Here is a 27327-nt window from a genome sequence, read left to right on the forward strand (position 1 = left end):
CCTGCTACTGCACAATTTCCACTGGTTTGAAATGAATGAACTTCATTGCCCCTACTGCTAACGGTACCCTTAGTTATTCTGTGTCCTTTGCACTGCTAACCACTGAAGGGTAGAGCCTCATATTATCCACTTAATAAGGGCATATATACAAGTCCCTTTCTGCCTGGATCATTTTATAGAAGAGGCAGCCAGTACAGTTAAGTTTCTTGTGAGTTTCTCAAAGCTGTGGAGGAAGGATTGCGAGGTTTCATTCTGCAGATACATCACTCTAACATTATGGCTTGAGTTGAACACTCAACTCCCAGGTCATTGCAGGGATAAGGGATGGAAAGAGAATGCATTGCCATTTCCCAATACCCTGAGTCTGGTGAGGCAAGCTAAGACCCTGCATGGCGGCAATGTTATAGCTGGAGCAGGAGTTCCTATTCTCTAAAAAAAGTTTGGCCGGCGAGATCTGACCCAGGAACTGGCCAAAATAGGGGTGGGCAGAATGCGGGCAGTGAGGAAAGGCAAATTTGTGGAAGTTCACCTAGTTGCTGCTGGTTGCTGGAAAGAATACTGAACTACTATCTGATTCAGCAAGGCACTAATGTTTTTAAGCTTAAATGTTCTCCAATCTCACTTAACACAGATTAATTATGCTCTAAGCATCAAGAAACAAATAACAGAAGCACTAGAAACTTACCAGGAGCGCACGTAACTGAATCTTTAATCTGTTTGGTTTTCATGGTGACCTGTTTAGGAAGGAAGAGAATGCATTTAATTTATAGATATGTTTTGTAAGATGGCTTAAAAGAAGACATCAAAGAAAACTGATCAAGACAAAGAGTCCAGTGAATACCAATAACCAGAACTATTGACGGAGACCAGCTACACATTTCCATCCCTATTCAGTTATTCTAAAAGCCCAATGTGCATGATATATAATTACAATAAATATTTTATTAAATAAACATGGACTCTGGTGTATGTCTTGCAAGCAAAACTGTGAACAATCCTCCCAGATGAGAAGCAGGGTGGGGCAGGATTGTGGACATTCCCTGAGCTGCTTAAAAGGAAGGATGGGGTAGAAATGTAACAAGTCAGTCAACAAACAACCACAACACACTGGCTCTCTCTATAGGCCAAAGGGCTCCAACTCCAATAAGAATGGGAAAAGAGGAAGATTTCTTATTTCACCCAGATGACGCTCTTAACCTTGCTCTTAAAAAGAGGGGCAGCATCATGATTTGCATGAAATTGTATACTGTTTTTCAAAACAGTTAATCAATGTTCTTTAAGATAAACTCTTATTTAAATAGAAAACAACAGAAAACCTAAGACCAGCAATCAGTTTCTCTTCATGGATCACTTCCTTAGACAATCTCTCCCTCAAATAATACTAATCTAACTATCTGGAGCCCTTTACACCTCATGGTAACAGAAGTTAAAAGGTAGTGTGTTTCTACTCATGAGCTCAAATTTACACAGCCCAGTGGCAGTTAATCATCTCCCTATCTTCTCTTTGACATATGGGGTGTTTTTATAACTGCACCCCCTTTACCTCACACTGCCAAGCACCACACTAATTAGAAAAGTGTGCTCCTATCTACCCACCTGCCTATTGTTGTTTTGCTGCCTACCTGGGCCTTTTCCATGCAGGCAGCAAATCCCCCATCAATCTGCTATTGCAACCTGAATATAAGAGATTAGTGACTGCAGAGGCAAAGCAGCATCAGTTTACATCCTCTTAGCCAAGCAAATGATATTATTTCATGTGAATGGAACCGGAGAGCTCTTTGCTGCCAGTTGAAAAACTTACAGTGAAATAACCACATGAAAATAAACAACTAGGAGTCTGCTTTGCACACACACCAGATTGTTTTCACAATTTTTAGCATCCTTTTAAAAACTTTAAAAAATAATGACCGTGATCCCAAGGCACCTTTCACAAGTGCCTTAGAAGTTTTTGGTGGTAGCTGCTGCCTGTTATGACACCAGGAAAAGATCCCTGAGAGACCCTGGTTCCATACAAATGCCAGGCGTTTTCTGCTCCTGTATTAGATTTGAGCACAATTTTCAGACTCTGGTAAGTCGCGTTGAGAGGGCTCTCAGTGGGATAACAGTAGCCCAATAAATACATATTCAGATGCATGTTTCCAATTCAGGAGTGCTTATTTCTGACTGCATAGGTTCAACCTGTAACAATGCATAAGCTTTAACAGAAGCTCCGCGTTCCGTATCCACTACACCACACTGCCTTTGGTCATCCAGATGTGGATGGACTCCAACTCCCATCAGCCCCAGTCAGTATAGCCAGTTGTCGAGAAGCTCAGCTTGCTGGGGAAGCCTGAAACAAGTGAGCCATTCGTTAACCAAACCAGGGAGAGCTCAGCCATTGAAGGGGGGAGTGTGTTTAGGAGGGGTGGGGGAAGAATGTTCAATTATTTCTTCAAGTAGTAAGAGGGCAAGAATGAGAGCCAAAAATCCAACAAGGGGGAAACGGGTCAAAGAACAGATGTGTGGAGGCAGACGTGGGGTGCTGGTACAGGTAACCGGGTCAGCTGGCAGGAACTCTGATTAAAGAGAACTGGAAGGCTTCCCTTTCATAATCGAAACGCTTGACAAAAACAAATCTAATTAATACCACAAGCCCAAACCAGGAAAGTAATTTAATAAATGCTGCATTATCTTTCCACTTACAAATAAAAATGTGATTCCATTATACTGATTGGTTTGAGAGGATTTTTGTTTTTGGTCTGGACTTTGTTTTGAAAGGAGAGGTGAAGCGGCTTAGACGTTACACAGTTGCTTCAAATGTTTAGATTCTGGAGACTATTTCTCACAATCAAGCTGACATGGTAAGTTGTGAGTTGAGGAGATCTAAGCTGATGGGGGGTTCTAATAAAGTGGTTACCTGACTTATTTCACACCAAGGCACTGTAAAACTACTAAAACTAATCATCTTATTAAGATTGGGCAAGATACTTTTTTAAAAAATGCATACAAATTGAGAGAAGGTTCGGGAAAACAAAAAGGGAAAGAAAACACCTCACATGACCGAACAAGGAGAACAGGCTCCAGTGCCACTGATGAAAAATTGTTTTGGAGTAAAATACTACTTCAGAAGCTAGAGAAGCTAATTACTTACTTCTTAAAATCCGAATACACCTCATTTTAAAAATCTAACCAGCTTGGAAAAAGTAGTAGTGCAAATAAATTTGCTCCCCATGCTGAACTTGTACAATAAATCAAGAAAGGTTCAGGAAAGAAGGAAGGGGTACACAATGCATGGTTCATTTACGTATTTCACTACAGAAGTGGTATCGGGGGGGGGGGGGAGCACTGTAGCCAACATATTCCCTAATATTCTATTTTTCTATATGTACTACTAGTAGTAACCATTTTATTTGTTTATCTATAAGCTATAAACAAACAAACAACAAATCTGGCTCTCAATTTCCTGGCAGCTAACACAAATAGAGAACACAAGCCAACATAATTTTCCTCATCCCAACAGTAAGGTAAAGGTAAAGGGACCCCTGACCATTAGGTCCAGTCGTGACTGACACTGGGGTTGCGGCGCTCATCTCGCTTTATTGGCCGAGCGAGCCGGCGTACAGCTTCTGGGTCATGTGGCCAGCATGACTAAGCCGCTTCTGGCAAACCAGAGCAGCGCACGGAAACACCATTTACCTTCCCGCCGGAGCGGTACCTATTTATCTACTTGCACTTTGACGTGCTTTCGAACTGCTAGGTGGGCAAGAGCAGGGACCGAGCAACGGGAGCTCACCCCGTCGCGGGGATTCGAACCGCCGACCTTCTGATCAGCAAGTCCTAGGCTCTGTGGCTTAACCCACAGCAGCACCCATGTCCCTATCCCAGCACACAAACTCACTTCATGTTAACGACCTTTTTTCCTGCAGCCAAACTCACGACTGACATTGTTCATAAAGACCTTTATATAAATAACACTATATAGTGAACATCCTCTTTAACCAGGGCTTTTTTCCCCCAGGGGGAACTCACTGGAACTCAGTTCTGGCACCTCTCAGGTGGGCACCATTGCCATTATAAGAGAATAAGGGAGGTGTTCATGGAGAATTCGGGCACCTCTTTTTCCTAGAAAAACAGCACTGTCTATAACCATTTTGCAGTACAGTGTGTGCAGTAAGATTTTTTCCAATGGTGGACTGTTTAGCCACAAGACTCATCTACCCCCCCCCAAAAAAAACTCCACCCATAGTCCAGAAAAGTTTTATTGTGTGATCTGCTGTCTGTAAATACAGCCTAAGATGGTGGACAGTGAGAAAAGGCCGTAGCTCAGCGACACAGCATCTGCAGGTAGGCTGGGAGAGACCCCCGCTTGAAACCCTGGTGAGGCGCTTCTGGTCAGTGTATTTAATACAAAGCTAGATGCATCAGTGGTCTGGCTCAGCGTGTGTGTGTGTGTGTGTGTGTGTGTGTACACACGCGCGCACACATACATTCGTATGTATATGTGTATGTATATGTGTATGTACACACACACACAATTTTTTTTAAAAAAAGGTTAAAACCATTAGAACATAGGCTTTTGTTGTCATGGCCAAATGGACAAAGGATAGCCATGACAGCTGAATGAGCTTCTTTACTTCCTCAGAGATCCTTACTTGGAGCTGTTGCCTGGCAACTGCCAACTTCCAGCAGTAGAAAACTGCTTCTATCATGGGCTGAGCAACTTTCAGTGGCTGACCTCCATTTCAGTTCCTTACAAATTTTTGGTGGTTATGACATCAGAAAAGGCTACCAGAGAGACCCTGGTTCCATGCAGGCACCTGCATTTTCTGTTCCTGTACTAGATCTGGGCGCAATTTTCAGACTCTTTGCTAAGCCACGTTGAGAGGGCTCTCGGGGCTATAAAGTGCGATAACAGTAGCCCAATAAATATATATTCAAGTGCACAATATCACCAATTACCAGCCACTGGAGAGGGATCCTTACCATCATTGTGTGCTGCCTGGGAGCTTCCTAAAGTCATCTGGCTGGGCACTGTTTGGGGAGATGTCTAAATTCAATGGACTTTGGTTGTGCTCCAGTAAGGCAATTCTTAGATTATTATAGCTGACTTAACATAAGCCAGGTGAAAAAAGGAGGGTTGTTTTTTTAAACTGGGGGGAAGGGCTAAAGCACAGTGACAGAGCAAGGCATCTCCAGGGAGGCCTGAGACACCCTGCCCGAAATCCTGGACAGCTGCTGCTTATCAGTGTCATAGATTTCATAGAAATCATAGAGTTGAAAGGGTCATTTAGTCCAACCCCCTGCCATGCAGGAATCCTCCCCACAGCCAACACTGGGTCAGCTCAAACCACCCACATTTTGGTTAACAGACGCACTGACACAGTGTGCCACAAGGCTTCAATACTGAACAAAAACAATAATATAAAAATAATAATTAATAGTAATAACAACACTGAACTAGAGGGACCAGTGGACTCGTTATAAGGCAGCTTCCTATGTTCCTTCAAAATACCCTCAGTCTTTATCATCCCTGGAAAGACAAAGTGAACTCTGACTACACAGTCACAAGTCTGCCACAAGGCTAGCAACTACAGTGGTCTGGACACATTTGACAGCTGCTCCTTGAAAATTTGGGTTGTATCTTAGGTTGTCTGCAACCTTCCGGTTAGGCAGACAGTTCACCCTGCCTATTGTATACCCAACTACCCATGTTCTTAATGTTCAAACCACCAACTCTCAGGATCAGTACTAGTTTTTTCATCCTCAACCTCTGAGGAGACACACTTCCTTAAAGAACTTGTTGCCTAGTGAGACACCGTCCCTAGTGGGATAGTGATCAATGCTACACAAAGTGGTTACGGAGGTCAGCTTCTTCTCCCAGCAATGGGATAATGTTCTTAATGCCCAGATGTGACAACAGCCAAGTACCATTGATGAGGTTCAACTAATTTTCGTGCTCTTTCCCTGATGCCTCTGAACTGAAGAGAATTCAATTTCTTCTCTCCCAAAACAGTACTCAAGAACTACAACTCCTTAAGTCCATTTTAAAAAGAAACAACAGTGGATGTTTTGCCTCACAAAGTGCTAAATTTGTCATTTTGCACATCACCGTATTCTGTGTTAGGATGTAGGTCCATCATTGTGTGTGTGTGTGTGTGTGTGTGTGTGTGTGTGTGTGTGTGAGAGAGAGAGAGAGAGAGAGAGAGAGAGAGAGATCCCAAGCTTAATTAATGGATACCACCTGTCTAAACACTATTAGCTGATCTGCATTTAGGGTTTTTTGAAAAAGGGGGGGGTTTGGCCCAACCAGAAATATTATCTTTACTTAAGTCTCACAAATGTCCTCTTCCAGCAAAGAGGGTTTACTAGAAAGCCTAAAACTGGCATTGTTTTTCTGTTATCGGGTTACAGTAGCTTGAGTCTCTAAGCGCCAGAATCCCCATATAGCTGATCAGTTACAGCTGTTAATTGTGGAGCAGGGGGACCAGCTGACATCTGCTTCTTGCTTAGTTAGTTAATGGTTCACTTCCAGGTCCTAAAAGGATTGCAGCCTCTCTCAAAAGACAATGTTGGTCCCCATCTATGTCTGGCTTCTACACTGCCTGTCTTGTTCTGGTTTGTCCATACAATGCAAATTCGAGTGAACTCACATCTGCCACTGATCGACCCAATTCGTGAGCAATCTTTTCCCATCGACCAGGCGTCCCCCCTGGGAACTTAACCATACTTCTTGTCAGTTGGCTAAGGTCCTCTTCCGTCCATTCCGGTGCCTGTAAAACATTTGAAGAACATTCATTACACAAGGAGGGTTTGTCTGTGGCAGGAGGGGGTAGAGACACTGAGCACAAGACTGAAGCAAGGTAATCATGCAAAGGGTGTTCATTGCAAATACAATTATTTTATAGCTTGCTTAATACTTCCTACTTTTGCTTGTTGAATAGAGCAACACATATACCTGGCACGTCTAGTTTATTTATAATGATTTGGACACACATGCGGGTGGGCGCACACAAATTCTACAAATGCAACATGTTTAATAGTGTCAGATGCTTTAAGGTATTAACATGACAAAATTTTGCATCAAATCCATATCCCCAGGGAAGTGAATTTAGGAAAGACCCTGGATTTGTGGTTGTGTGTATCACACAATCCAATACACTACTGCACTGTTGCATTTTTTAATGGTGTAACAAATCTGCCTAGATTTTTCTCCAACAAGGAAAGGATTTGTGGAGGTGGTCATAGTATCGCAGAATTGTAGAGTTGGAAGGGACCTCAAGGGTCATCTAGTCCAACCCCTCGCAATGCAGGAATCTCAGCTAAAGCATGCATGACAGATGGCCATCCAACGTCTACTTAAACCTCTGGTGGTTAATCTATTGGAAGCACCTGGAATGAATAGCTCCTGAGCACAGCGCATTTAGGGGCAGGGTAACTGTTTCCAGAGAGACCAAAACACATGCTCCCTCAATTGCAAACCCAAACTCCAATTTCTTCTTTTTTAAAAGTGACAAATCAAGCCCCCAAACCTTGAAGCAGGAGCGCAGGGGCTCTATATAGAGAAGCCTTAACATTCATTCACATGCAAGCAGCTGTTTCCACCTTCCCCCTTTTTTCTCATCAGAAAAGCCATCTGCACCCGGCTTCCTCTGCACTGGCACGGGCAGCAAGCAACAGCTTCCCATTTCTATTTATTTCTAAAAAGAGCCCTTTATGACAAATACCTCCCCCTAATCACCATTTCCGATAATGAACAGGCAGGCACCAAGCAGTTTGCATTACAGAGCCATCAGCACAGAACAACATTCAGAGGTGAATGACCCCAGAGACCATCTCCACAGCTACGGCAAAGCTTCTCCCTGACACTAATCCTGCCTGTCATTCTCCCACTGTGCTCTAACCACGCTGACGTCCGCCTGCTCCACCACAAGCTTAAACGGGGCCCTTCCCTGACTTTTCACTGTCTCCCCCAATCAATGGCTCAAGCGTGCTCTTTTCACCATGTCCAAATGGCAGCTTCACTCCTAATCAGAGTGCCTTGCCCCTGTTTAACAGGCTTCCCAAAGGCTCTGCCATTTGCATTCATTTGCAAAGCAAACTACTTTTATTCACTTTGTCCTGCTATCAAGAATGCTCCCTGAAGCAGATAAATTGGCATAAATATACAGCCTGCCGCTTAAGAAGCAGTAAATAATAGCCAATAGTGGGAAGGATTTTATCAATCATCCCCTGTTTTGTGTCCATGCATGCCTTTGTTCACCAAATGCTGAAAATCATATCTGTGTGACTTTTTGTACAACCATAATAATTCAGGACCGGCTGTGTGGGTGGATGGAGACACAGACACACAGACGTATATATCAATAAGGATGTACTTTTTTCTGGGGAGGAGGAAAGAAAGAAATACACACACACACACACACACACACACACACACACACACACGTGTGGTGCAGTGGGAAACTAACAGTGCTTTGGATCAGGGAAAGGCAGCCAATTTCCAGTGCAAGTAATAGAGCTTTCCGTTGCACCATGCTCCCCAACCCCCGGAAAGAGGCACTTATAGATACTTAATGTAAAATTCACTACCAAAGTATCATGTGCTGTTGGCCAGGATCCAAAAAGCCCTTTCAGATGTGTACAATGGCTTATTACGTACTTGGTGGGATTTCGAACATCCCACTGCTCCTGTAGCAATTTGCACTATATCGGGTTTGTGAAGCTGCTATAAGATTTGGCTGGGGGCAAGGAGGGGGGAAGGGGTTGATGCTGTCAGAAAGGGAGACTCTGAAATTCTGCAGGGTCCCTTGAGCTAGGAATGTGGCTCTTGGATCTTGACCTATACCATTACCTGGAGAGTTGGCAGAAAATATGTCAAGTGTGCTTGTTGCTATTCAGCATTTCTTCAAGCAGAGATAAGTGTTCCGAGAAGTCAGTGTAAAAACAAAAGAACAGGGAGAAACTGTTTTTTCTTTTTCTTTCTATCAAAAGCTTTCAATAGCCAAACATAAGTCTAATAGTGTGAAAGTCTGCAAAGCTTTTGAACAATCTGAAACGGTGGGGAGATAGTAGGAAATGGAACAATTTCACAAATTCTCTTTCACATAGACGACATTTAAGAACACAAGAGACAGCTGCTTTGCAGCCTAGTTTCCTAACACTAATAATTAACTGCCCATCATTACTTAAAACTTTGTATATTCAAAAGAACACGCTGAATGAAAAATTCCCCACTTTGAATTCTCGGCACAAATATTGAGCGGACAAGACTGTTTTTTTGTTAGATTTGCCTTTCCAAGTAAAAAAGTTAAGTGACAAGCAGATCCACACTGTTAAAAATAAAGTTAGGTGGTACTATCAAAGGCCAGCATTTGAAGAAGAACACATGAAGTCAGGGATAGGAATCCCATGGCTCTCCAGACATTGTTGGACTTCCAACTCCCCAGCCAAGGTCACCAGTGGTCAACAACTCTTAGAGGGACATAGCTTCCCGTCTCCACCTAAAGTGCTTCTCCACATACTTTGGAATTGCACCAATTTCTCCTCGCAGCTGCTGCTTATCACAGCGTGCAGGATGCCACTTCAGAGGGTCTCTGATTTACAGGGTTTGTACCCAACTGAATTATACGTAGAGCAGACCCACTGAAGTCAATGGATCTGCATTAGCCACATTCCTTAGTTCCCGTTCGTCTACTTGGAACAGGACTTATTATGGGATACAACCCCTAGAGTGTGGCTTTCGCGGTATGTGTGAGGACCCTGGGAGGAGTCTGCCACAAAAGCCCTGAGCATAAAAGCAGTCCCATGTGCTGAGCTCATAATATTTTAGAGAAAAGCCGTTCTCAGACAAAGTTCAGTCAGTGGCCTTGGGCAGTTCACTCTCTTCCCCCCACCCCAGCTTCTCTCACAAGATTGTGGAGGAGGAGATAAAATGAGAGACAGAGAGATTGCAACTTTCCCTTGAACCCTTTAGATGCAGAGGCGGAGATGCACACATACCCAAAACATTAAACTTCCCGACTTCCTTCCTTACAAACACAAATTCCTTCACTATCTGGAAGATATAATGCCAGGCCTGACTTATATATTACTTCTGAGCCCCAGGGGCTACAATCAACATACCAATAGTTAAGCAAAGCCCTCAATTTAAACTATGAGTTTCCATATTCTGAGAAGAAGGGGGAAAGTTTCTTCCAAATCTTCAACATTTCCCCCAAAAGTTAAATCATTTCATTTAAGCCAACGCTGCTAAATGGACTAGTCTGGCTATTTAGTGGGCTATGAATAAAGGTAAAGGTAAAGGTACCCCTGCCCGTATGGGCCAGTCTTGGCAGACTCTAGGGTTGTGCGGTCATCTCACTCTATAGGCCGGGAGCCAGCGCTGTCTGCAGACACTTCCGGGTCACGTGGCCAGCGTGACAAGCTGCATCTGGCAAGCCAGCGCAGCACACGGAACGCCGTTTACCTTCCCGCTGGTAAGCGGTCCCTATTTATCTACTTGCACCCGGGGGTGCTTTTGAACTGCTAGGTTGGCAGGCGCTGGGACCGAACAACGGGAGCGCACCCCACCGCGGGGATTCGAACCGCCGACCATGCGATCGGCAAGTCCTAGGCGCTGAGGTTTTACCCACAGCGCCACCTCCCTGGGCTATGAATGGCTTAGGCTAAAAGATCACATTTGAATCAGGGGGCAGGAGATCTTTTAAAAGTCTATGGACAAAAGAAACATGTTTATTAGAATGCTGCTGAAAGTATTAAGTAGAACCTTGACAGCTAGGATTTAGCTATGACTGAACTGGCATAATAAACATCTACAGCACTGACAACAGGAATATAAGGAAGGGCTGTAGAGAATCTGCTTTGCAAGTCTGGGGTTCAACCTTGGGCTTTTCTAGGTAGGGAACCCTCTCTCTTTAATTATGGAGAATAACTGCAAATCAGTGTAGATGGAACAACGATACTGACTCGTTATAAAGCAGCAGCTTCTATGTTCCTAGAAACACCTTTAAAAGATCTGAAGAATTCGTTCTCAAGTGATCTGTTGAACTTTGTATATTTGAATTTACATTCAAGTAAACTTGTTCATATGTTGCTTTGATCATTTCTTACCAAAATAAATTCAGGAATAAAGAAAGCTTGTCTTTTATTTTAATCGCTAAAAGAACAGACCTCCATAACCCTGGAAGCATACACATCCACCTTCAATATACATAAACATGTACACACTCATGCGGGTGCAGGTACGTACACACACACACACACACACACACACACACACACACACAGACGGGCTTTTATTTTGTTCTTAAGGGTTGGTGAATTTACAGCTCTTCCACAACAGTAAACGGTGTCTTTAAGATAACCCCCTGTGACTCCACTGCTATAAGCAGCTAGGAGGGTGGCAACACTGTGAATTTATTCTCCCTGTACTGCTCTGGAGCCAGAGTCAGATGAATGTGTAAGCATAAGCCTTTGCCACTTAAAACCATGTTTGTCCAATATTACTGAAACACTGGGCCAAAACTCATCTCTACAGTAGAGTGATGGAAGATGCCACATGGTGAGGGGACAGCTGTTGTGTCTACACAAGCATTCAGATTTTACATCAGAAAGACAGTGCTTTGGGATTACCTCTCCACACTGAACACAACACACTCAAAAGAAGGGGGAGGCAAACAGAGACACGAGGAATCATTTTTAACACAAAAATTAAAAACAGATTACTTTCACAGCTATAAATATTCATATCGGCTGGTCAAATAACATTTTAAAGAAACTTACTGAACGAGATTTTTTCATACTGAATATAAGCTTTTAGCGGGGGTTTTCTTTTTGTGCTGTGCTCCCTGCTCTTATGGTTGCTCTAAATACCTTTTAAATACCACACACACACATTTCAAATATTCCAAGAAAACAGCAAATATGTTTTAAAATTTCACACACTGCCCTCTTATAACCTGTCATTTACTAACAGGTTTGCAACTGTGGGCAGCTGTAGTACAGCTGCATTTTAATAGAGAGGAAAGCGCTCTTGTTCCTGCGGTAACAATTTACAATTAAATTTTTTTTAACTACAACACTATTTATCCACACAGAAATTTACATTCCACCTTTCTACTGTATACCTGCCAGTATATTTTTGCTCCCTCCAGTACAGTCTTCCCCAACCTGGTGCTCTTCAGATGTTTTGAACTCCTGTGTTGCTTGGAGCTGATGGGAGTTGTAGTTCAAAGCAGCTACAGCCAGGTGAGGTAATATTCCTGACCATTCTAACTGTTCAAGCAGAGGCCATTGCAGGAGCCAAGAGCTTGGTGAGCCCTCCTCTACGCCTTGTGCTAAGCTCCCCCCCTCCCAAAAAAATCTGCTCCTTAATCCTAGTGCCCACATATCTTTCAGCTTTCTACAACCCTGATTTTGCCTTCTTCATCCCTATGTGGGGCACATTGCCTCCTGTCTGTGGGCTTGGTATGAGCTCTGCCTTCAACCAGATATGCTGCTTCTGCTGATAGGAAACATTCCTTGCGTGGCCACTGCTTTCAATTGTTTAAAAAAGTCTCTAGCCCCACTAGAAAGAAAGTTATGAAGCAAAATGTGTGGGCACCGGTCCTAGTCACTTCTGTGAAATGAGTCAAGCCTGACAGCAGAAATCACTGACAGGTTCACAAAGGAGTGAAGTCAGAGTTGTGACTTGGTAAGTGATTGATTGGAGACCAGTCGAGAGGAATTCCTGGAGCTCTAAAGAACTATTTCCCACTACCCTGTAAGGCAGCCCGCCCCCCCAATTCTGTCTTTCCCCCTTCTAGTCCTTAGAATCTCTGTAGTTTGCCCTTCCTTTTTCCCTAGTAACCAGCACACATCTTTCCAGTACAGTGGTACCTCGGTTTATGAACTTAATTCATTCTGAAAATCCATTCTCAAACCAAAGCATTCTTAAACCGAGGTGTGCTTTCCCTGCTGAGGCCTCCCGCAGCTGGTGCCTTTCCACTGTTGTTCATCTTCCATTTGTCTTCCGAGGCAAAGTTCGCTAACTGGAACACCTACTTCCTGTTTTGCGGAGTTCGTTCACCCAATAGTTCATTAACAGGGCTGTTTGTACACTGAGGTACCACTGTAGTGGGCTTGTCTGAGATCAGGTAGTCCCTAGAAGTTATTCTATACGAGTACTACTATACAATGATTGTGGGTGGATGTGAAAAAATCTCTCCTTCCCCCAAAAGGCAAATGTAAAAACTTTGCAAAGAGTCTTAGGGACATCTGCTGGTGTGCAGGAACTAAAGAACAAACACTCATAAGAATTCACTGTATAGTTAATTTACAGTTCAATGAACTACATGGAAGTCTCTGTGTTTAAAGGGATAGCCTATGTTTTGGTTTAGGCTTAGCACTGGCGTGGGGTGGGGAGACAAGGTTCTTGTGACTTTAATAACTGTATGGGAGGCAGAAATTCATCAGGTTAAGACTTTTTTTAGTATGGAAATACAATTATGGGGAAAGCTTCACAATGACTGTACAAGCTCTACTGGGATTCCAGAAATGAACTATTTTAATAAAATAAAATGTTTATTATGAAAACCCCACCACCAGGATTATCCCAGACTAAGAAACATAAGAGGTCCAAAGTTGATACAAAATTCAAAAAATAAAGTTTGATTGATTTTTAAAATAAAATCTCCAATCAAAGTAAGCTGCCAAACTTCACTTTGCTACTGTTTAAAAACCATCCACTCTGCTGACAGATGGTGCAGTGCATGGTTTTATTTACACTGCAGGCAGACGAATAAAATCCAGGAGGCCAAATGAGCAGGAGACCAAAGGAGGAAGGAGGCACAGGGCTATAATTGAGATTTCATAAGGAATCGTTTAGATGTTTTTAATACACTGGAAATATGCATTAAGAGAGTGTACTATTGTATATACACTTCTAACACGAGACAATAGTATCAAAGGGTGCAGAATGATACCGGGATTAGCAGTGTTGCCAAAACAGGAAAGACACCTGGAATTTGTCTTGGTGTTTAACCTTGGAAAAAGACAGGCATCCATGGTGCCTGGGCCTTCTTCCCATTTAAGCAGCGATAATAAAGCCCACTTCACAATGGCATTATGAGGAGGCTTGCTTGACTTGACAGGATGACCACCAGCAACAATCCAAGGGAGGCCTTGTGGGCAGGGGGTGGGACCAGGCCAGGCATAGCTTATGTCTGCTGCTAAGCATGCCCTCAGGGGCAATTAGCCAGAAGCTGTGTGTTCAGATGAAAACAGCAGCCTCCGTACAAGTTGCTTTGGGGCAGACTTCCTCCTACACTTTGAAAAAAGGAAAGGGAAAAGCCAGCAGCTCTGCCTTGGACCCAATTCTCCAGAGCCAAATGAGGATTCCCCTGAATGCAGGCGAAACCAAATCACCAGGCCGGGGAAGTTCCTGTGCTGCAAAGCAAAAGCAAGCAGCCAGCAACTTCAGCAGATGTCTCCGAAGATATTTCCAAAGCCACTGATATATGTTTAAACTTCTGCAGGAGATTTTAAAGAAAATGGTATTGTACTCCCCCCCAAATGTTCAAGTTCAGTGTTTTGGTTTTTATTCTGTTTGAGATTTGGAGGTGCCTTTTGCTTTGGGGGGACCTTAAAAGCACAAGCAGCAAGTACAGAATTAAAAATAGTAGTTCTAAATTCCACTCGATGCAGCAGTCAGGATATTCAGTAGCTGAACAAAGTAATTCTAGCATATAGCTACTGCACAGAAGTGAAACCAACAACTGACTGTGCTTTTCTGCCACCTAATGCTCGCAATAGTTCCTCTGAATACACTAGCCGAGGTGTGCATATGCCATCAATGAACCAAACAGGCACAGGAGTTGAAAATGGGACTCAGAATCAAAATGCTGAGATTTAGCTTTCACTTAAAGGTGGTGCAAGGGACAGGTGGGGGGGAGAGAATACTGATCCATCAGCTCTTTTCCTGATTCCATTATGAAACAAAGTGATCAGGGCAGGAATCAGTTTGGAATCCACTTCAGATAGTGGATTACCTCAGTTCAGAGCTGTAGGCTGACACTGCACGTGACTTCTTGCATTGTTTCATTTTCAGGCCCTTCAGATATATTGTCTGCTGGTTACAATGGATAAATCAACCAATGTTTTAAATTTGAGACAGAATATGGGTGGATGTGGGTGCACAGGCATAGGCATATCTTGAGAAGACAGAGCCAAATTTCAGGTGCACAGGTGTGTGTGTGTTTGCGTGTGTGTGTGTGTGTGTGTGTGTGTGTGTGTGTGTAGCTCATCTAAACATTGATGGGTTGCGTGAGAACTGATGTCGCCAACTCTACTGCCTCCCAGAAATTGCCTTGTGGGCAACCTGAGTTTTCCCAACAAAAACCTGAGATAGGTGAAACTTTTATTGAAAATATTATTCTATCCAGAGATTTAGTGCCATTTGGTGCAATTGCGCTCTGTAACAGCACTGGAGAGTGTGTGAGAGGCAGGGAGACAGACAGCCACAAAAAGAACACAGAAACAGACAGATGCTATACTAATAACATACATTCACAGACACACGGAGACCGACAATTAATGCAAGCTCAGTCAAATGCCACTAAGGCCAGAATGAGAGATGGGCATAATGCTCTAGGCAGCCACAGACAACAGGAAGAGTAATGCAAGGATTGGAACAAGGGAAGATTGCACAAGCAAAACACAACCACCAACTTCTCCAAACCCTGCTGCTGTTCTTAAGAGTGTTAACAAGCAAAGGGCAGCAAAAAAACAGAATGCTTTCCCAATATGTTACTCTTCAGTATCCCTCCCCCAAAGCATGGTGATTGGAGAGTTCTGGTGAAGTCATTCCCTGATTTAAGTCAGAGCCGTCACTCACAAAACTACACCCCGCTTTTCTCCCTCCCTTCTCCGCTATTTTCCTTTTATGGAATGATTGCAGGAAGTTTTAGAAAAATGCATTGAGTGGGGCTTACAGCAGCAAACTACCCACTAAAGCAGGTCCAAGGATTTGGGAGCAGTCTGCTTTGGTTTCGACCACTTGCAGATCAGTTGCTGAGGTTCAGACATGATCCAAATACCTAAGAAGCAGCTTGCTTTGCCTTGGAACTCATGTTTTATCCAAAGCAGATGCACAGGGCTATCAGGAAGAAGCTACAAGCAACAGCAGATCTGAGTCTTCAAATCTAAGTTGCTACCAAATGCCTGTTAGCCTGGGGGGGGGGCGCAGGTCCAAAGCGGGAAAGTAGGTAGTTAATATAGCCCTCCTCTACATAGCAGAAAAGTGATTCGAATGAAGCTGAAAGTGCTGCAGGAAAGGAGAGGAGGAAAGGGTCCAGGAACCTCTTCCTTCTACTGCATTTCCACGTAAAAATCACCCCACCGATCCTTTTTACCAGATTTCTTGTGAAGTTTTTTGGCAGTAAGTGCCTGCTCTTGGTTGTATGAGATTCTGCTCCATGGACTTGAACACGCAATCCAGCAGCCTAGTGTCACTTCCTATATTCTTTGGTGTTGTGAAGTACATACTTCACAGGGAGCGTGTACACGGCGTTGTGCAAATGGACACAGAGAAGATCAAGCCCATGCCTTCTTCATACAGGTACGCTTGCCAAAGAGGCAGGTAATCATTGCTACTTGACAGGTATACCTGCATGGGTTTGATGTTTTCAGTGCACGTTTTGAAGGTGTGCACTAAAGCAGCTTAGATCTCTACCTAACCCTCCCGTGCCCCTCCCAGTTCGCCACTGGCCCAGCAATCCTTTATTAGGCAGCGTGGATCAAAGGCTACACTCAGCAATCCCTGCCAGTCCTGGCTATGTACAGCATCTTTCACTGTCACAGATGTTATACCTGCCCTCCCCTGAAAGGTACAATTTAGCAAGCATTTTTTAATATACAAATTTGCAAGTACTAGAACAAAACTGGCTAATAACATAACAGGGTCTGCATGAAAAACCCACCCTGTTCTTTCCTTTTAAAAGAAGCAGTGGGGAAAGAGGAAGAGAGAATATGAATATGAATCCCAAACAAGTAATAAGCAATGGATTACGACAGCATAAAGAACTCATCCAGCTCTAGTGAGATGGAGAATTATTGCTTTCTCTGTCACTCAAGCTACTTTCCAGCTATCCACAACCTTATCCCAATCTAACCAGGCAGCCTAAACTGCCTGTGACATTGCGGCATAAAAATCTCCCATTTAGTCATGTTTGATCTAGATTGGTACAACAAACATGATTGATGTGAATACAGTTTCTATGAGGAAAATCCTGCTTCTTTTTAATCTATTAAAGCAGGCATTGCAGTCACATTTTTTTTACTTTGAGGCTATTATTAATTAGGCCAATTAAGTACATATCAATTCTGACATTCCTATCTCCTGAGTATCCCCACCAAGTCTCAAGACAGAGCGTAATTAAGACGCTTATTTCTGAGCCATGCTGTTTCTGAATACTTTACAATGTTGGCCAGATTAATTTATAGTAGTTGTTTTCAATTATGTAGAATAAGCCTATTACAGCATTTTCGTTGATGGCAACTGTTTATAATGTTGATAATCATTGCCCTTGTAATATTATCCAGATCTATAGTGTGTCCACAATTATATTTGCACTGGTCCAATTTTATACGCATGCTTTATTTAGTCCTGGCTCATTCTCAGTATTTGCTGTAGTCCTGAGACAAAACTAATTTCCAAAAAAACCCCACAAAAAACCTAAGGCCAGATTCCCTTGGCAACTCATTCATCTTGTTCTTAAACCTCATCCAAGTCAGCTACAATTGATATGCATGTGGCAGATGACAAAAAGGCTATCAGTAGGAAGAACCAGAACATATATAGATTTATTAGGATCACAAAGAAAGCCCAGTTGTGCAAATTATTAACCAGGCAAGTCTTTGCTGTGCTAAATTAGTCACCCCTGTTTACCATTTTCATATTCTCAGAATTGCAGAGGACATTACACACTAGCTAGCAAGCAACAAAATTATACCTTGGTATTTATTTCACAAACCCTCATTTTTCATATACGGTAAAGATGCTTATTATAGCAAGAATGAAAAAAAATTGGCTAAATTCAGATACGGTTCTAGAAGAATAAAGTATTATTTTCAGATTAATTTAAAACGTAACTCACTGATTTCTGATCTCGTAACTGCTATTTTAAATTACTCTGTCATAATTTATTCTAAATGGAAACAAATAATAAAAAAGAGAGAGTAAAAGGTAGCAATATAAAGATCTATGCAGAGCCACAGCATACATACCAAAGCACAGATACAAAAATCTACATGTCCTATTGGAAACATTTATGAACTCGCAGTGTTACTTTTTTAAAAAAGATGCAACAATCTTCAAAATTGTTTCACAAGTTCAACATGTTGGTGCTTGGATGCAGTTCAAAAGCCCAAACCAGCCAATGTTAATGTATTACTGTCACCACTTAAAAAAAGAAGCAAATGCTATCTGTTTGTTTTCACCAAAAGGCTCTGAAATGATTCATACTAACTAGCTACTGTTTGAAAGTCCTAGGAATCCAGACACGGATGACGTGGTTTCACACAGTGAGGATTTTATACCAGGACTTGGTGTCATGGAGTCATCTGCCTGCACCTGCCATTTAAGGAAGAAGGTGGGGGCGGGGGGAGAGACTGGACAAATCAAGGAGCAAGAGGGGTCAGAAAAACCAATTTTTCCTTTGTTTGGCTTCTGCTGATTGGCTGCAGTTTTCAGCAGAAAGCATGGAGGAAAGGAGAGAGAGAACAGACAAATCATGGATTAGAAATGTCCCCATATGAAATAATGGAAAGCACCAGCTCGTTATACAAATGCTCACCTAGTGAACAATTTCCTATGAACACACTGAGTTCAGAGAGTGGGACCTGTGTGTATAGTACCACCATCTAAGCTCATAAACCTCTAAGCCACTGGGGTGCCTTCAAGCTTTCATCCTGGGACTTGGGAAGCCACCAGCAGATTGCTGCTGGATGCAAGAGCCGGCCTCTGTCCTTGCCTTATTCCCAGTTGCACAAACCTTGGAACATGTTGCTGGAGTTCCTAGCTTGGGAAAGGTCAACCCTAGTGATCAAAAGCATCCAGACAACCTCCAGTATAAGGCAGGGAGCAAGAGAAATAGTGAATAGCAAGATGAAAACAAAACACAAACTTAGTTTCTAGGTAGCCTTACATACTGAGCATGCCGTAAGGTTCAGCTTACATTAGCCTGGCATTATCGATGGATCTTCAATATATAATAATAATAATAATAATAATAATAATAATAATAATAATAATTTATTATTTGTACCCCGCCCATCTGGCTGGGTTTCCCCAGCCACTCTGGGCGGCTTCCATAGAAACCAAAAATACACTAAAATATCACAGATTAAAAACTTCCCTGAAGTTTTCTGATCTCGACCAAAAACAGTAAAAAAAAAAATGACCTCACCTATATCTTGTGCTTCACATGGCCTGTCAGTTGTTCAGCACAAAACAATTATATTCATTGCTGTCTGCCTCTCCTCCAATAGACCATACCAGGCACACCTCTCCCCATCACCATTTTAGCCTGGCTATGTCCATCAAAGAAACAGTAGTTCAGCTTGGACTTAACTATTCTTTAACTCCTTTTGCATTAAAATGCAAAATGTAAGCAGCTCCCTTCCCCCTGTGCCATGAAAATGCTTTACATAGCCAGAAGAAGGATTGGAATAATGTATGGGTGTTAGGGCTGGGTTCTAGTATGAGCACAGAGCCATAAAAGTGGTTTCAGTGCTTCAAGTCACAAGAAATCCTTTGGGAGCCAAATTTACTGTGGAAAAATTCAAAATATAAGCAGCTTTTGAAGTGGCTATTATTTAGTGCTAACAGCACGTTTTTCATACAATAGTGGATAGAGCAATGTTATTTTCTTCACTTTCAAAACATTAAAGGCATAAATCTATTTGTATATAGATTGGAGTGTATGCTGTATTTTGCAAACAACAACAATGTAGAGAGATGTCTCCTATTGTTCTGCAAATCATAAATTCCTGATGCTGCACCAAGTGCTCAAGAGGAAAGAAAGCATCACAATTAGAAATAGTTCATAAATACTCAAGTCAATTTTAAGGAAAAGAAATTAAAAGGCAATTTTTAATTGAAAGGCCAATATAATTGGTAGCACTTAGCAGAAAGCATTAACTCATTTATTTCTGATTAGCTTCCAGGCAATTGTTTTAATTCAGAAAAGATGTGAAATACTCTTTAGTAAATTTGATTATAGGACACTCAGGCATGCAGATCAAATAATCTATAGGTTGCATTGTGTTTGGCCTGTCGTAAGGAAGGTGCGGGTAGGCTATAGCAAGAGCAATATTTTCAAAATGCACAAGTTCTGGTAAGTCATGCTCACTCTCCCATAAGAAAAAGTCAACATCGCCCACGTCAGTTCAACACCACCAAAATGAAACATTCACATCCCACAAAATAAATTTATTTCCCATAGGATGTGGTGATGGCTACTTGTCTGAATGGCTTTAAAATAAAAAAGAAGAACTAAACAAGGTCACAGAAGACAATACCTGCCAGCTATATAAACCACATGTGTGCTGCCTTGGGCTCCATGATGGAAGATAGGAAATGTATTTTATTTATTTACTTAAAATATTTATAAACTTTATAATATATACATAAAATGTATAGCAGGGCTGTGTGTAGCATTATAACATACAACTACAATAACAGCAATAAAAACACAGTAAAGAACAGTCGGTTTTTTTAAAAAAAACATTTTCCAAAGGCCTGTCTGAACAGCACAGCTCTTGAAAGGAAGAAGAGATTACTTCTGCCAAACCGGCAAGGAGTGCTATGGGGCAGGATCTGTCACACTAAAGGCTCAGTCCCTGGTAGAGTTCAAAGATCTCAGTAGTTGAGGTGGAGCATAAGGGACCCAACAGACCTTACAGGCATAAATGTAAGAAGGTGGAATCTTCATTGGCTGGATTATAAAAACAAGGACCTTTTCAGCAGCAACTCTGTGTCATTTGTAACATCTACCCTTAGATCATCATCAATTTGATTTGGTGGAGCTAAGAAGCGAAACACACAACTTGCAGCCAAAAATAAACTAACTGCTTGTTATCTGTTTACTTGAAAGAAAAAAGTCAGCATAAGAATGGTTTAGTGTTTCTGATGTTTTATATTTATGTTAGTGAATTATTTAGTTAACAAATAATTTTTTTTTTAAACCGGCAAGAAAGCACTGACTGACCTTGGCAGACCTACATCTACATATTATGGGATGCTATAAACTGCTCTTTAAAAAACCCTACTCTTAAATCCAAGTCAAAACAGAATATCCAAAATCTAGCATGGCAATGATGTTATAATAATCACTAGATACACATAGAGATTCCATATTGAGCTCAGTTTGGAAGACAGCCAGACTTTTTTCAGCCCAAAACAGAGAAAAACCAACCCACTGAAGACTCTCTGAAATATGTGGTAGTTTTAAACTAGGGATTACTATTTGAGATCAATCCAAAAGCTTTCTGCAATGGAAACTTCACTTAATTCTTCATGAACCTACTGATGGCATCTCTGAATCTTGCAAAGGCACCCACAGCACTTAATAAAAATGGAGCATTGCTGTTTATCCTGAAACTGCTTGACAGTGAGGTGAGATGTTTGCGGGTACTCTGCAGAACATGAAGTACTAGGATGGGCAAATGGTGGGGGGAAATCAGGCAGAACCTATTGACTGGCTGCTCAAATGCAGGAAACAGGCACAATCGGGAGGGTTCACATCCTTACCCAAACCCTCTGAAATCACCTTTCTTTCAATCATCACATTAGAAAGAGACTAGGAGTTCCTGGTCCAAGCTTTCAAATTTACATTATGCTTAGCGACAAGTTGCCTGAGGCAATGTACAAACTTGCAATAAATAAAACACAAAATCAAAATTTAACAGCAACACAAAAAAAAGCAACATGCACATATATGGCAGCAGCAAGCCGAGAGGGAAATCAGCAATTTAATTAAGTAAAAGCCCGAGTGTTTGTTTTCTTTTAAAGGTTTTAACAGCAAAAGCCAAGAAGTGAGAAGGCCTGATGAGGTTCCCACAAAGTGTCTAATTTCTTCTCATATCCTCTTCCTCTTTCTCATCCATCACACACACACACACACCTGCAAAACCATCTCCATGTTCATGACTCAGGCTATACTTTAAAAAAGAATAGGGCACAAACTCCTTCCTGTTTTGGTCCAGTATTGCACATACATTTGCACAAATGCTTTTGTACCCTTCAAAAGCAATGATAAACAGGTCTGACTTTCAAGGAGGAAAAGTACTAACATAAAATAAAAAGACTGCAAATAATGAAGGTCATCACATGCCATAAAATGAATTCCGGGCATAAGTAGGGGGAAGGAAGAAAATAATTTCAGGTGAGTGCAAATATTTAAAAGTCACAAGTCAGGCCCCGTACTACGGGATTGACCAGAAAGATCACAATACACAAACACAGCTGGAATAGTTTAGAAGGCCCAGAGGAAAGAGTTCTGAGCCTTAGCAACACCTACCATTAGTTTCAAATATATCTACTATAAATGAAGCTACAGGGGTTGTTTTTGTAAAAAAACAAAATAAAGGAATTAATGAGACTCAAACAAATAGAAAAAGAAAAAAACTTCCATGTGCTAGCATGAGCATAATTTTTAAAAGGAGCATACATGTTTCAGACATCATCTCAGAAGAGGAATTTGCCTCTCATCCGTGAGGAAATGCAGGTAGTTGAGACACTACCTGCTGTGATACATGTAAATATCATCGAAAAACAAGGGAAATGTGTTTCCTCCCATGTCAGAAGTATTTTTTATTCATATGCAAATATATGTGATTTAATCAACTGATTGGCCAACTAAAACTCATAAGATTTATCAACTAAGATCTCTAAACTGAGTAGCTGAACAGACACAGAAATGCTTTTGGGAAAGCTGAGGACCTAGAGTGGTTTATTCCTCCTTTGGAAACTCTTTTCTGAATGCTGGCACCAGCCTTCCCCTGCCCTGCCCCATCACCACTAGAATAGCCTTCTTCAACCTGATTCCTCCCCACAGTTATTTCAGACTACAAGTCAGATCAGGGATATAAGAGTGGTATCCAGCAGCATTTGGAGGGCACACTTTGAAGAAGGCTGGACAAGAGACTCAAGAGAGATTTATCCCTTCAGTTTTTAACTCAGTTTCACCTAGCTATGTTGTAGCATGGCATTTCTTCAACAACAAGACAGGTGGCAACATCACCTCCAAATAATTTAATTTATTTTGTGGTTTCATATTAACATACAGGACTGACCAAGGCAAACTGATTCCTTGCCAGGGTGGTGTAGTGACCAGAGTACTGGACTACGTCTAAAAAGGATCCCCACTCAGTCAAAAAGCTCATTGGGTGACCCTGGGCCAGTTGCCCTCTCTCAGCCTGACCTATCTCATAGGCTTGTTGAAGAGTGGGGGGAAGGCACTTGGGTTGGGTGAGGCCTCTTAGGCCACCACAAGCTCCTTGTAGAAAAAGCAGAATTTTAAAATGTAATAAAATAATTTCAAGAACTCAGGATTCATTATTTTCAGGTAGTTTTAAGTGTAATACAATAAAAGAATTGTAGAGTTGCAAGGGACCCCAACGGCCATCTAGTCTGCAATGCAGGAATATGCAGATGGCTCGCTATTGTTTAGCCAAAAGGAGCACTACCTATATAATGGCTTTTCTAAGTTTGAAACTTGGTTCAACCTTTAGACTATACAAAAACTTTTGGCTAAAAATAACCCACAAACAGTTATTCAGCGTGGAATTTTAGTTCGCTCTGTCCTACAAAAGTTGAGGGCTAGATATTCATTAACTAGCAATTCCTTTGAGTTATCAATTTCTGGCCATGCCTGAGCGCTGAATATCCTATCCTACGTGCTGAGCATGTCTTTTCATGTTTGACAGGTTTCACTGAACATTTTCATAGAATCATAGAATTGTAGAGTTGGATGGAACCACGATGCCCATCTAGTCCAACCACCTGCAATTAAGGAATCTTTTGCCCAACACAGGGCTTGAATTCACGACCCTGAGAATAAGAGTCTTGTGCTATGCAAGTACTGCAGAGAGGAAGGAGATATGTTACATGTATATTGGGGAAAGGATGCCTTATCTCTAAGCATTTCACTTTTTCATAATCCAAAAATGTTATTTGGACTTGGCTTAATTTTAAAGTTTCTGAAAAACCCGCCCTTTTCAAAAACAAGCAACTTCCCTCGCAAGCGACAATGACACCCTTTTGAGAGGGTAAGTGAGACAAGAGCTGTAACAAACTGAACACATTGATGGTGAACTAGAAATGATTTCGTTTTGCAAGATGCTTCTTCTAGGGTAATGTATTGTTTTTGGGAAGCTCTCTAAAGGGTGGTGGTGTCTGATCACGTACAATTTTGTTTCCTCTGCTGCGTGTGCACTAGACAATTACTTTGGGATTTTCTTTAGCTCTAGTTCAGAGAAGGCAAGGACAGGCAGCTCACCTTGTTTGGAGTGAGCTTCTACTTAGTATTTATCTGCGGCCAGGTTTCTCTTTGAATGGTATTGTGGAAAGGCTGTTGCTAGGGTTTAAGGGATACTTAGAGATATAAATGTCATTGTCTTGCCTGCTTCATCAAATGGGTTTGTTGCTCTGTCTATACTATTAAGACACCTATCATATTACTCTGTTGCCATTTAATTGTATACCTTCCCGCTGTCCATCTAAGGAGCCACCATATTATTAACTGGAGTCAGAGAAGAGAGGGAGCATGTTTTGGCAAACCTGATCTGGGATTCAAGCTGAACACATTCTCACTGTTTTGATTGCTATTTCTGTGACGATGCCAGCAACTCAAACGTATTTAAACGAACGAGAAAATACAATGCGGACGAACAAGCAAGCTCTGCCAAGAGATTCTTGCGGGTTTCACATAAAAGCAAAGAGCTGTCCCCTTAGACCACCAACTGCAGGTGTTTGACCATGGGCTGCATCCAGTCGTAGTCATACTCATGAGTAGACACAGTGAAATTAATAGCCATGACTAACTCAGGTCCATTAATTTCAGTGGGCCTTCTCAGAGTAGAATTTGGTGGGATAGGCACACACATTTAAATGAATTTGAATTTCAATAGGTTTCCATTTTGCAGATGAGCAACACTGGTCACTGGAAAGCAGCAGATGCCACAGTCTTATAAAGCCCTCAACAAAAATCACATGGTTCATTAGAAGGTTTCTAAAATGTGTAAAATTTTGGGCTTCCTTCATGCATTGGTAACTGGCAATACGCTCTGCAAATCCAAGATAATGGTCACTTTTGCTTCCCTGCCGTGCCCAAGACTCACTTCCTCAATGTGCGGTAAATGAATTGCTGCCAATCACAATTGCCTTATTAGGCTCATGTAGAGTCACACACCTACGAATCCATCTGTCTTTCATGTCTTAGTAATGCCCACTTTGAAGAGTTTTTTGTTCTAATGTCAAACAAACCACTCACTCTTGCACTTCCTCCCTGCCAAGGACCCTCCTCCGACCCACAAAACTTTACAAGAGGAAATCTAATGTAAGCACTGCAGAATACAGAAAACTGAAAAATTTAAACTTTGAACATTTAGCACACAGCTGCCAAAAGGACCAATGGAACAAGCTCTTATTGGAGCAAACCAGACCCATTTCCTGATGTGTATATCAGGTTATTTTAAAAAAGAGAGAGAGAGAGAGAGAGCGAGAGAGAGAGAGAAGGGGGGAAATTACATTTGCACAGCCAATCTCACAAGAACATGCACGGATTTTCATACACAAGGAGAGAATTTGCATGCATTAAAGTGCAACACTCTTAACAGTGGGCGAATTAACATGTAGATATAGTATGCAACAACGAATACAATCGCAAGTCCAGATAACAAAACAAAACAATGCATAGGACTGGGGTTTAAGTGCCTTTTCCCCGATGATTAAAACGAACTCAATTCAATGGCAATTAGTTCCATCAGCGCATTCACCGCCCCTGCCCACCCCCGGAAAGCAGAAACCATTTCGTTGTGTCCCTCCCTTGCCTGGAAAGCATGATCTCAGTAATCAGGAGTATGATTGCAAAACTTAAAGCAACTGCTCTCACAATTTATTACTCCTAGGGGGGGAAAAGATTGGTGCAGACACTTCCTTACACTAGCAACGATGGGATGGCCACATAGGGGCCAACTCCTAGGGGCCAAGGTCCCTTTGGCCCCACCTTAATAAAATATTTGAGGGGGCTGTTCATGTTTTTCAATTGCTAATTTTAAGACTATTTTACTGAAGATGTTGTTGTTGTTATTTTATTGGTATTTATTGATTTGTCCAGAAAGGCAAGACAGTGTTGAGCAATCCATTTCTTGCCTGGACTTGAAACACTTTATTTAATTTTTAGAAAAATAGATATGCTTGCCTTCCTTTTTAGCGATTTGTTCCTTTCCTCCAACCAATCATCCAACTGTTCTTCAACCTCTTCAATTGAAGCGCCATGATCATACGATGGTATAAATGCATTTGTCTCTGCCACAGTGTATACAGGAAATTCAGATTTTGGTTTCTTGACTTTAGGCTTCTTTTCCTCTGAAAAACAAAATTAGACCTACAATCACAAACTCTGCCCAGAAGCATGATTTAAACACCTATTGCACCCACATTTTATAAAGCTGTTGTCACGCTTATAGATCACAGCTGCAAAAAAAGAGGTTACAACTTGGATTTTAGACATGCAGGGAGCAATCCAACACACAAGAAGCTGGCGTGTAAAGCAAGCTGGGGTAACTTAAGCTGGTGTAACCAGAACCAAACCCTGTTCAGCAGTGGGAATGCTGCTGCTTCTCTGCCTAAGCCTGGCAGATAGAAAACAAGCCTTTAAAATAGTGTTTTATGCCAGGACGCTAGTTCACAAGTCTGAGCTGAACGGCCTTAGGAATGGGCTCTCTTTGGTGCTGCCATGCCATGCTCCCAGAATGCCCTCTTTTTAGGACTTATACAGTCGCACCTTGGAAGTCAAATGGAATCCATTCCGGAAGTCCGTCCAACTTCCAAAATGTTCGAAAACTCAAGCGCGGCTTCTGATAGGCCGCAGGAAGCTCCTGCAGCCAACTGGAAGCCGCGAAAGCCCCATAGGACATTAAGCTTCCAAAAGAACGTTCGAAAACCGGAACAGTCACTTCCAGGTTTTGATCATTCGGGAGCCAAAACGTTCAAGAACTAAGCTGTTTGACTTCCAAGGTACAACTGTACTGGCTTCAGCTTAGTCAGTTTTGGCTCATCCAACTCAGCAAGTTATGCCAGCGTATCCT

General features: G+C 42.0%; 1 protein-coding gene across 1 annotated transcript in view; it reads right to left on the minus strand.

The window, feature by feature from the left end:
- The window catches only part of DNAJC1 (DnaJ heat shock protein family (Hsp40) member C1), a 74267-nt gene that overhangs the window by 2114 nt on the left and 44826 nt on the right, over nucleotides 1–27327 (minus strand). The window contains exons 8-10 of the mRNA XM_083579782.1: nucleotides 26439–26605; nucleotides 6630–6749; nucleotides 686–734 (exon numbers count right to left, since the gene is read on the minus strand). Coding sequence (XP_083435908.1) covers nucleotides 686–734; nucleotides 6630–6749; nucleotides 26439–26605 — 336 coding nt within the window. The remainder of the gene's footprint in view (nucleotides 1–685; nucleotides 735–6629; nucleotides 6750–26438; nucleotides 26606–27327) is intronic.

Source organism: Podarcis filfolensis (genome assembly GCF_964270895.1).
Source record: "Podarcis filfolensis genome assembly, chromosome: 12".
NCBI lineage: Eukaryota > Metazoa > Chordata > Lepidosauria > Squamata > Lacertidae > Podarcis > Podarcis filfolensis.